Genomic DNA, 11,355 nt, shown 5'->3' with positions numbered 1-11,355 from the left:
GTGTCCTGAGCCATGGTCTTTATCTGTGTCCTGGTCCATGGTCTTTCATCTGTGCCCTGGGCCTGTGACCTTTATCTGTGTCCCGGGCCTGTGGTTTTTATGTGTGCCCTGAGCCATGGTTTTTCTCCGTGTCCTTGGGCATTGTCTTTCATCTATGTCCTGGGCCATGGTCTTGTATGTGTTCTGGTCACATGGTATTTCTCTTTGTCCTCGGCTGTGGACATTATTTGTGCCCTGGACCATAGTCTTTCAACTGTGTCCTGGGCCATGGTTTTAAACTCTGTCCTGGGCCATGGTCTTTATTGTGTCTGGGCAGTCATCTTTCATCTGTGTCCTGGGCCGTGGTTTTAAACTCTGTCCTGGGCCATGGTCTTTGTCTGTGTCGTTGGTCATGGTCTTTCATCTGTGCCCTGGGCTGTAGTCTTTATCTGTGTCCTGGGCCTGAGGTATTTTTCTGTGTCCTGGGCCATGGTCTTTATCTGTGTCCTGGGCCCGTGGTCTTTCCTGTGCCCTGGGCAGTGGCCTTTTTATGTGTCTTTGCCAGTGGTCTTTATCTGTGCCCTGGTCCTGTCTCTTTATCTATGTCGTGAGCCTGAGGTGTTTATGTGTGTCCTCAGCTATGGTCTTTCTCTGTGTCCTGGGCCCATGGTCTTTATATGTGTCCTTGGCTCATGGTCTTTATTTCTGTCCTGGGCAATGGCCTTTATCTGTCTCGGGCCCGTGGTTTTTATGTGTGTCCTGGGACATGGCTTTTATCTGTGTCCTGGACTGTGATCTTTCATTTGTGCCCTGGACCTGTGGTCTTTATGTGTGTCCTGGGCTCATGGTCTTTATTTGTGCCCTGGGTGGTGGTCTTATCTGTGTCCTAAGTTCGTGTCTTTCTCTGTGTCTTGTGCTGTGTTTTTTATCTGTGTCCGGTGCAATGGGAGTCTCACCCGGGAGCACAATGGCTCAGATACCATATTGATGGCTTGATGTCCTCCTGAGGCACAAAGGTGGGACTGCCTGTGGTGTCCTGATATCAGGGTGGGTCATACCCTCAGTTCCTGAAACAAAAGCTTTTTATATACATTGATAACTAAGTTTTGTAGCTATTACCTGAAACTAAAAGTTTTCCCACATTTGAGACCCCCATTACTATATCCATTTCCATTAAAATCCTGTCCGCGATGTGGAGGCCGCCATGGAGACTGCCGGGGAAAGCTTTGATGAAATACTGCAAATCCCTAATCATTGTAGTACCAGCAAACCATGGACTGATTCCCAGATGACTCCATGAACATGTAGCCTGTCTCCACAAACACACAGCCATGAACATACAGTGTGACGGTGGGTACATTATTCAGTCTGGGCAGTTTGGACAGGGGCTGTATTACCTCTCCTAGGATTTTTCTATGGATCTCTGCCTTGAGATGCTGCTTCTCATTATGCCTATTGTGCATTTTTAGGGGTGGGGATGGGGTATGACTGCAGTCTAGTCAAAGACATTTATGTAGCCTTGTTGCTATAGACAAATGATAAAAGGTGTGTCTAGCTATAGAAAACCAGATGTAATACTATTTTGGATTATTCTAGGATCTAGAATCTTAAACTCCAGAACAGAAAATTGCCCTGGCTGGTGTGGCTCAGTGGATTGAGTGCTGGCCTGCGAACCAAAGGTTCGCTGGTTCAGTTCCCAGTCAGGGCACGTGCCTGGGTTGTGGGCTAGGCCCCCAGGAGGGGGAGGCAACCACACATGGATGTTTCTCTCCCTCTCTTTCTCCTTCCCTTCTCCTCTCTCTAAAAACAAATAAAATATAGAAAGTAAAATACAAAGATGTGTGATAAAGGATTATTCGTATTTTCTGGGGTTGGGAGGCTTGTTAAAAACCTCAATTCAGGTGAATGGTTAAGATATAATACGCTTCACTGATTTCCTGTGCCCCTTTTGTATTTTGCTGTAGCATAATACTAGTTTGGCTGGTTGGTGTATCAGTTTATGTACAAATAGATAAAACATCTATTTTCCCATTAAAAATAAAAATAAAAATCTGTCTCTAATTTCAAATACTGGGGTTTTGAATAATACAGTGGCACAGAGTTTTGATGAGTCTCTGAGTCCTTGAGGAGAGTATGTGTATCAACCTCCTGACCACCTTGAAAAAGAATACAATGCTTTCTCTCTGAGAGGCGAGATTTAAAAAAATAAATGGTAGGACAGATTTAAAAAAAGATGCTTCTTTTCTCCTGTGAGCCGAAAAATATTGAAGTAAAAGGAATCCCCGATGTCATTTTGGGAACTTGATGAAGGAATTGCTCATCTTAAATGTGTTTGAGATAAGTAACATCATAGTTAAAGAAGGGCAGAGCGAGGCCTTCTTTAGACTTAGGCTACTTGGCATATGGTGTGACTTGAAAAATAGTGGAATTATTCATCCCTTAAATTTCTCCCTTCCTTCTTATCACAGTGCATAAAATTCAGCCATTAGTAAATCATTCTTTTTAATTCATTAGAGTGTCCAAAGAGTCTTCTTTTCAAGTATTTTATAATTCTGCTCCTGAGTGTGTGGTAACACGAAGTAGTTTTGTCAGTTGTGAAAAGACATGGCATATTCTACATTGTAGGGTCTAGTGAAGCCCATGGAGTTGGGGACACAAGACAGAAAAGGAAAGGAAGCAGAAATTAAACTACATTTATCACTACTGTACAGTTTTGCCTAGGGATAGCTCTTGGTGCTGGGTAAGCTTGTTAATTGAGTGGTTGAATTAGAATGCTCCCAGCAGTGATTAAAAATCACTAATTTTGTTGTCACATTGTTTTATCTTGTGGCAGGTCTTTGCCAATCCATGTGATGCCAACTTCGCTGATTCGAGTGCAAAGATATTCTAGTTTATGTAAGTTAGCGGTAATTTGAAAAGGAGGATATTTAACATTGTTGAAAGTATGTTTGCAATTTGCAGAAAAATCATTGCGTGGCTTTTAAAGTGCTTGGTGGACAACTTGGGACCCAAGCCATATGCTACCTTTTCAGAGAATGCTTTCAGCCCCAACCAGAATCCACAGCAGGGGAAAGAGCAAAATTTTTTTAAAATCAATACATTTAATTAACACTATTATTGAGTGGTTAGTAATTATTTTTAACTTTCAGGTTTTCAGAATAATAAAAACAACTTAAAATCCATTTTCCTGAAAGCTTTCAAACAAACAATTTATACCTAGGTAGTTAACACATGTAAGTGCTTAGTTGAGCTATTATATACAGATAGAACTGAACACATATGTAGCTTTATTGTTTTTAATTTTTTATTGTTGTTCAATTACAGGTGTCCCTATTTTCCCCCCATTCCTCTCCCTGCCCTCCCCACCCCCACCTCCCATATTCAATCCTCCCCCCCAAATTGGCTTTGCCTGTGGGCCCTTCATACATGTTCCTTGACTTGACCCTTCCCCTTCTTTCCCCCATTACCCTATGTAGCTTTAGACAGCTATCAAAGATATTTTTAATTTAATTAAATTTAAATGAGGCCTCTCTTGACATTTTAAACAATTTTTAATACCTCCTCAGCACACCCCATTTCCTCACGTGCTCTAATTCCAACTTCAGTGATACAGCCTGTCATTTTTTTAAAAAATAATTTATTTGTTATCATATTTTTCCCTCACTATTTATCTCCCTTATGCCCTCTTCCTCACCCGCCACAGTCGCCACACTGTCGTCTGTGTCCGTGAGTCTTTCTCTTTTTGGCTGGATCCCTCCACACCCTAACTCCCCACCAGCGGTCCTCTGCTCTCTATCTATGACTCTCTATCATAACACATTTCCCATGAGGAATAGTAAACGCATTATTGTTCTTACCATTTTATACAGACTGATAGTGAAGTGTCTGAAAATGTTACCATCTCTAACTTCTGTGAGAATCCATAACAGTACCCCATGAACTCTGTTCGCCACAGTAATAGCAGTTTCAATTATTTGTCTTTTAAATGTGGGATGTCTGGTCTGAACAGTGAAACTGTCAAACTGTCAAAAATATATATTACAGGCATTTGTTCCTTACTGTTAAGAAGTATGCAAATAGAGCACAACAATTCTCTTTATAGAGCTAACACTTTTTCTTTCTACTCAGTAATAATATTTTTCATAGTGGAAGTGCTGAAATGAATTCTATATTTAAATGCAATTTTTCTTAGATTGGTGAAAAGAAGAATCTCAGATTTAGTGGTACTTTCATGTCATGACTTTGAATCCCTTTTTGGTAAGCATATAAATAAGCCTGGAAGTGTTCACTTTGTTGATATTGCAAGAGGGAAATTAAGATTAGCAAAATTATTCAGCCTGCAAACAAATTTCCCAGTGCAGCACCTATTCTATTCCAAAGTCAACATGGCTCCTGGCTCAGATAATATTTCCGAGCTAAACAATGAAAGTACTTCACGGTTTTCGTAGCATCAGGAGCTAGGTAAGAAACAGGTGGGGTTACTTTGCCTTCTTTTTTGCTCTAGTTTCTGGGTTTTAGGCTTGCATGATTGACATTAAAGATTTTAGCCATTAAGAGTGTGTGGTATGTGGACTTAGGTGTGGAGCGTTGGTACTCTCAGAGACAGAGTATCTCCTCAAAAAACTCTGTCTTCAGGCAAATAACCGCTGACATCCAAATTGCTCGTGTGAATAATGTGGGGCGCGTCCTGAGGACGTACCCAGTCCTACAGGCCATTCCCTGGGGAACAGCCATCAGAGCACGTTGGGCGCGCGCTCTCCTCCATCGTCAACGGGCTGCAGTCGGTGGTCAGGAGCGGGCGGGTCTTGGAAACTTGCAAATGAACGTTTGTCGATTCCACTCGTGTTGTGAGATCTATGCCCAAGGCCAGAATATTTAACTTTGATCCTGTCATTAGACTCTCAATCAAATGGCTTTTATTACCCTTTCATTCTCAAAGTGCTAGTTCTTCATTTCTGTCTCTTAATTCATCTTCTTGTCCTGCCTGCTCAGGAAGTTACAATACTCCGTGTGTGACATTCTTTTTACTATAGTTCTGATCATAATTGCAGTTCTGCAAGCTGAGATTTATGAAAGGGATCAGTATCGTGTTCAGGACGAAAAGATGAATTAGCAAATGCATTTTTTAAAAGTCATCAATAAAAATTGTGTAATTATGAAGTTAAATTAAACATAATTAACATACTTGACATTATATAGTTTTTTCATATTGCAGAGGAAAGTCCTTGAGTATCTGTAGGTTTTCTAACTAAGATATTGACTAGGTCTGAAACAGCCCCTGCTAATTTTAGACACTCTCTGCTGTTAAAATGCGGCAAGAACGTGCTGGGAACATTTTTTTATGGTCACCCGTAAAAATAAGTCTGGGTCATCCCCTTATTTTAAAAGTAGCAGTGGGATGAAAATGGTCAGGTCATTTAAATACTTATTCTCAAGTATTTTCTTTGATTTTCTGAAAATTTTAAAAATATTTATTTATTTTGAGAGAAAGAGAGGGAGAAAGAAAGGGAGAGAAACATCCGTGTATGGTTGCCTCTCGCGCGCCCCCTGCTGGGGACCTGGTCCACAGCCCAGGCCTGTGCCCTGGCTGGGAATCGAACTGGTGGCGCTCAATCCACTAAGCCACACCAGCCAGGGCTGACTTCCTGAAAGTTTTAATTATTCTGTGTTTTTGGTTTTTTATTTGACCATGTTAAAGGAATAAGTAAACAAAAATATAACTGCATGCAATATATCTAACACAAGTCCATTTTTCTAAGATTGACAGTGTATTTTCCCTTTTCATGCACCGCCACGAAAGAGAAAATAAATCAGAATACAAGAGTACCAGTGATGATTCAAATCATGAATATGGAAACCATGCTTTTCTCTCCTCAGGACATTTGCCTGCTCAGATAAACCTATATGATACACAGAATCTCAAAAGAGATGCAATTAGCCTTATATCAAAGGACCTTCCCTTACCTATGCAAAGTTACTAACTCACTGTAGAGTTCCGTCTGTTCATAAAACCAGCAGAACCATTAATAAGGTTATTAATACTCTTTTATTAAGTGAAGCAAGATTCACTCCACGTGGAGCTGCTTCAAATGTTTGATTCCGAGCCAAGATAGGAGAATATTATATTGATTTCCATGAAATTATTGACTTAGGCAATTATTAAGCAAGGAATTCAGCAAATTGTTAAGCCAAACAGCCTGCAGGCGCTGCCGGGCCCTCTGGCTGGCGCAGACCTGAGGCACCATCAGGAAGCCTGCGTTGTACCGCTTTAATCAATGTCTCTTCTGTGCACTGGGCAGGCTCAAAATTATCCAATTACCACACGGGTCCCACTATATTTCCTTAAATCAGGCCCAGGGGCTCGGTTTCGTGAGAAAGTAAGAGGCCCTGGGCGACAGCCGTTGTGCCGAGTCACAGCCACGCTCAGGCTCCGACCGAGCCATGTGCGACGTGAACCGTCCGGGGGCGCTGCTGGCGATCGGAGTCTGCGCGCCCGGGCGCCTTGGCCTGAGCGCACGGCGGGGCCCCTCCCCAGCGCCCGCTGGAAGCCCGCCCGCCCGAGGGGAGCCGCCGTCTGCGCGCAGCCGCGCCGGAGCCCGACGCCCGGCAGGAGGCGGGCGCATCCCTTAGGGTTCCCCGCTGCCCCTGCAGCGAGACCCTCTCCGCGCCGGGATTCAGAACAATGGACAGTCTTCCTCTGCGGGTCACTTTTCATTCGACCGTGAGGATACACAGTGTGCTACTTATTGTTTATCTTCAGGCTTAAGAATTGCAAAGTCTTAAACGTGCCTCGTTTTCCCTGTTTTTTTTTTCCCTTGAATTTGCGATGGTAATGACATCGGGTAGCGAGTGGTCTGACAATTTTTGACAGTCATAAAAATACTCCAACAATAAATTACAAATTCCCTTGAAAGGAATGAAAACTAGAATATTTTTGGAAAAGACAGAGAAGTTCTACAAAAATAAAATGGGAGTTGTAGAACAGAAAAAATAGAATGACAGAGAAAAACTGTTTGCATAGACTTTAAAAAGGAGTGAGTGAACTTAAGAACAGATAATAGAATTCACCCTTTCTGAGAAAGAGAGAGAAAACAGACTGAAAAAAACCCAAACACATATATACACATACATGTATATATACATGTATACATATGTGTATATATAAATATATGTGCATACACATATATACACACATACACCCCTATGTTCAATGCAGCATTATTTCCAATAGCTGAGATATGGAAGCAGCCTAGGTATCCATTGATAGATGAATGGATAGACAAGATGTGGTGTCTGTACACACCACAGACAACAGACAGCAAGTGCTGGCGAGGCTGTGGGGACCGGGGAGCCCTCGTACACTGTGCCTGGGGATGCAGACTGGCGCAGCCACTGTGGGGAGCAGCATGGAATTTCTTCAAAAAAGTAAAAATAGAACCACCGTACAACCCAGCAATTCCAATTCTTGGTATTTATCTAAAGAGAATCAGAGTACTAAATATTTGTATGTATGTATGAGAATATACACACATACATACACATGCACACATACACCCCTATGTGCAGTGCAGCATTATTTACATCAGTCAAGATATGGAAGCAGCCCAGGTGGCCATGGATAGAGGCATGGAATGGACAAGACATGGTATATATACACAGTAGAATATTACCCAGCAATAAAAAAAGAATGAAATCCTGCCATATAGGGTTAGGTATACCTATATCTATATATATATAGGGGGATATATATATATCCCCCTATATATATATAAATATAGGGATGTCCTGAGAAGCGGGGCATGACCCAGAGTGTTCAGGGGGAGCAGCCTGGTCAAAAGGTGGGGATTGAATTGTGGGAGGCAAAGGATTCTGGGAACAAAACAAGTCATTTTATTTTGTAACAACTCCCCATCCACCTAATTTTGTCCGGCTAAATTTAGACCTCAGAGTAGATGGGTTAATATTAATCTGGGCCAAAAACAAAACAAAACACCTGAAGACACAGGTTCTTCCGAATAAAATAGGCCCCTAATAAGCTCTCTAACCTTCGCCCAGTTTTTCCTCACCATCGTCCGCTCTAAAGGGCTCACCCCACACACACCACCCCCCGGTTCTTGCTTTCCCATCTTGAATCTGGGCAGCAGGCTTTTAGTGAAATATTGGCTAAAACTGGTCTCTCTCACACTCACCCATCCCCCAACCTGGCCCCACCCCCTGCCTCCCCCCATCCCCATGCCCCCCATTCCCCCAACCTGGCCCCACCCCCTGCCTCCCCTCCCTGCTGGCCCCACCCCCTGCCTCCCCCCCACACGCCCTCATGTGGCAGGTGCGCACCTGTGCCCGGAAAGATGGGGAAACGACGCTTCCCAGAGAGCAGTCACAAGACAGCCGATTCATCAACCAGGTGTTTTATTAAGGTGATGGTTGGTCATTTACTTTTCATTCACATGGCATATTTCCTGGTCCAGGCTCGGGCCATCGTATTATAGGTGTCCCTATCCTTTAAGTACATTCTCGCAATGGATGGAACTAAGGGGTCATCGGGGTTGGGGTCACTTAGTATTGAGCTTATAGATATCAGGACTTTGGATATGGTGACTGCAGGGGTCCACTGGGACCCGAGAATATCTAGACAGATAGACCCTCGTCTGCTGATGTTGGGGTGGTAGATCCGGGTGGTGAAGTAAATTCGCGGAGGTCTGAACGGGTAATCGCATGAGAAGTGTATGTTTAGGGAGAAGACCCCTCCCTCGTAGGGACTGTCCTCTGGGCCCATGATGGCGCCCTTCCATTTGAATATGTCCTCACCCACCGGCCCTGCCGAGCACAGGGGAGGGGGGTCCTTGTTGATGTCCATCAGTTCCTTGTGCAGGCGCTTTAGAGCCCTGAACTGGTTCATGGGAACAGGCCATGTTGGGGCGTCCTGCAAGGGACAAGGGGGACCACGGGTCAGGGGGCCCGTGGGAGGGGTGGGCGTGGGTTCCGGGGCCACGGGTTAGAGAGGCAGCCGCCCCCTCGCCGGTCGGTGGGTCAGGAGGCCGAAGGTGGGCTGCGGGTGCGAGGGGGGTGTCGGGGGACAGGGACGTTGGCGGGGGGGAGCGGGGAGGAAGGGACCGCTGGGGACTCGGCTAGATCTGAGGGGCCACTGCTCACCCGTGTTCCGCTGGTCTCTGGCTCCTCCATCTCGGGCTCCTCTGCTTCTTTCTGCACCTGTCACCTCTCGTGACCTGGACCCTCTGCCGCTCAGAGCCTGCGCCCCAAGGTTGTGCTGCCCGTGGACACCACCGCCCGGCGACAGGGCCCACCACTCCTGCCGGGCCGTCTGCTTCTGCCCTTGGCCCTGCCTTGCACATTCGGTGCCTGGGGACAGGAGGGGACCCCCTCTGTGATGTCACAGAGCAGATGACATCAGCAAGTCAGTGGGGGGTGGGTCCAGGAGAGATTGCGGGGGGGGGGGCTGACTGTGAGGGGGTGGGAGGAACCATGGTGGGGAATGGGGGGGGGGTGGGAGGGACCATGGAGGAGAATGCAGGGATCTGGAGGGGCAGGGGGGACTATGGAGGGGAATGGGGGGATGAACAACAATAGAGGGGAGTGGAAGGAAGCAGAGGGGGGGGGAAGGGAATGGAGAAGGTGGAAGGTGGGAGGGACCTGGGAGGGGAATGGGGGTGCTTGTGTGGAATGGTCCATCGAGGGGAACGGGGGCGTGGGGTTGGGAGAAACCTTGCAGGAGAATGGGGATGGGGGGCAGAAGGGAACGTGGAGGGGAATAGGGGGTGGCGGGAGCCAGGGACCATGCAGGGGAATGGGGTGGGGGGTGGGAGGTACCGTCAGAGGAATGGGGCAAGGACTGAACGGCGCGCTGGCCTAAATGAGGTTGATAGTTCAGGTAAGTCAAGTTGCCTAATAGTTGTTACTTTTTACAGTCTTACTACTTTTTAAAAAAATATTGAATCTTTATTATATTTTTTCCATTACCTTTTAGTCCCCTTATACCCCAGCTCCAGCAGTCACCACACTGTTGTCCATGTCTATGAGTCCTTTTTCTTTTTGGGTGGATCCCTCCGCCCCCTTACACCCTGGCCCCTGCCCCACTAGCTGTGATCTGCTCTCCATCTGTGAATCTGTCTCTAGTTTGCTTGTTAGTTCAGTTTGTTCATGAGATTCCCCATATGATGAAATTATATGGTACTTGCCTTTCTCGGACTGGCTTATTTCACTGAGCATAATGTTCTCCAGGCCCATCCATACTGTCACAGAGGGTAAAATTTTCTTCTTTTTTATAGCCAAGTAGTATTCCATTCTGTAAATGTGCCACAGCTTTTTTTACCCACTCATTTACTGATGGGCACTTGGGCTACTTCCATATCTTCGCGATTGTAAATAATGCTGCAATGAACATAGGAGACTTACGTTCTTTTGAATGAGTGTTTTGGGGAAGCCACTGTGGAAGATAGTATGGAGTTACCTCCAAAATTCAACTCTTTAACCTATTTTGAGTTAATTTTTGTGAGTGGTATAAGATAGGGCTTTCAGTTTGATTCTTTTGCATGTGCATATCCAGTTTTCCCAATGTTTATTGAAGAGATTATTATTTCCCCAGGGTGTGTTCATGGTGCCCTTGTCAAAAATTAGTTGACCTTATATGCATAGTTTACTTCTGGGCTCCCTATTCTGTCCCACTTGTCTGTGAACCTGTTTTTATACCAATATCATACTATCTTGATCACTAGGCTTTGTAATGTAGCTTACAAATGGGAACTGTGAGGCCTCCAGCTTCGTTCATCTTTCTCAACATTGCTTTGGGTAATTGTTTTTTTTTTTTTGTTGTGGCTCTATACAAATTTTAAAATCATTTTATATGTTTCTGTGAAAAATGGTGTTGTAATTTTGATAGGGATTACATTGAATCTGTAGGTTCCTCTGAACAGAATGAAATTTTTCGCAATAACAATACTATCATGAGATGTGTTTCTGTTTGTTTTCTTTAATGTCTTTTACCAATACATTAAAGTTTTTAGTGTACACGCCTCTCAAATTGTTGGTTAAATATATTCCTGATTGTTTTATTGTTTCTGATGCAATCATAAAGGGATTGCTTTATTCATTCTGTTTAAATAGACGTTTTGTGTGTAGAAAGACTGTTTTTTGAATGTAGAATGTGTCCAGGAACTGTGCTAAATTTGTCATTATTTTGGTGCAGTCTTTAAAATTTTGTATTCATAAGATTACGTCCTCTGCAAACATAATTTTTGGCTTTCTTTCTAATTTGGATGCCTTAATTTTTTTTTCCATGCCTAATTGCTGTGGCTAAATCTTCTATTACTATGTTAAATAGAAATGGTAAGAGTGAACATCCCTGTCTTGTTCATTTTT

General features: G+C 44.3%; 1 protein-coding gene across 1 annotated transcript; it reads right to left on the bottom strand.

Moving 5' to 3' along the window:
* Nucleotides 1-8,422: 8,422 nt before the first annotated feature.
* On the bottom strand, nucleotides 8,423-8,878 carry LOC129065325 (ubiquitin-conjugating enzyme E2-17 kDa-like). Its single transcript, XM_054566592.1, has one exon. The coding sequence runs from the start codon at nucleotides 8,876-8,878 to the stop codon at nucleotides 8,423-8,425; it is 456 nt and encodes a 151-aa protein (XP_054422567.1).
* Between the last annotated feature and the right edge of the window lie 2,477 nt (nucleotides 8,879-11,355).

This window comes from Pteronotus mesoamericanus, unplaced genomic scaffold (genome assembly GCF_021234165.1).
Source record: "Pteronotus mesoamericanus isolate MK-2021 breed Mesoamerican mustached bat unplaced genomic scaffold, CSHL_Meso_final contig_177, whole genome shotgun sequence".
In the NCBI taxonomy this organism is placed as follows: Eukaryota; Metazoa; Chordata; class Mammalia; order Chiroptera; family Mormoopidae; genus Pteronotus; species Pteronotus mesoamericanus.
The sequence above is the reverse complement of the archived record's forward strand: the minus strand, read 5'-3'. Positions and strand labels throughout refer to the sequence as shown.

Coding starts and splice junctions, on each gene's coding strand:
- LOC129065325 (XM_054566592.1), bottom strand. CDS start 8,878: ATGAACCAGTTCAGGGCTCTAAAGCGCCTGCACAAGGAACTGATGGAC.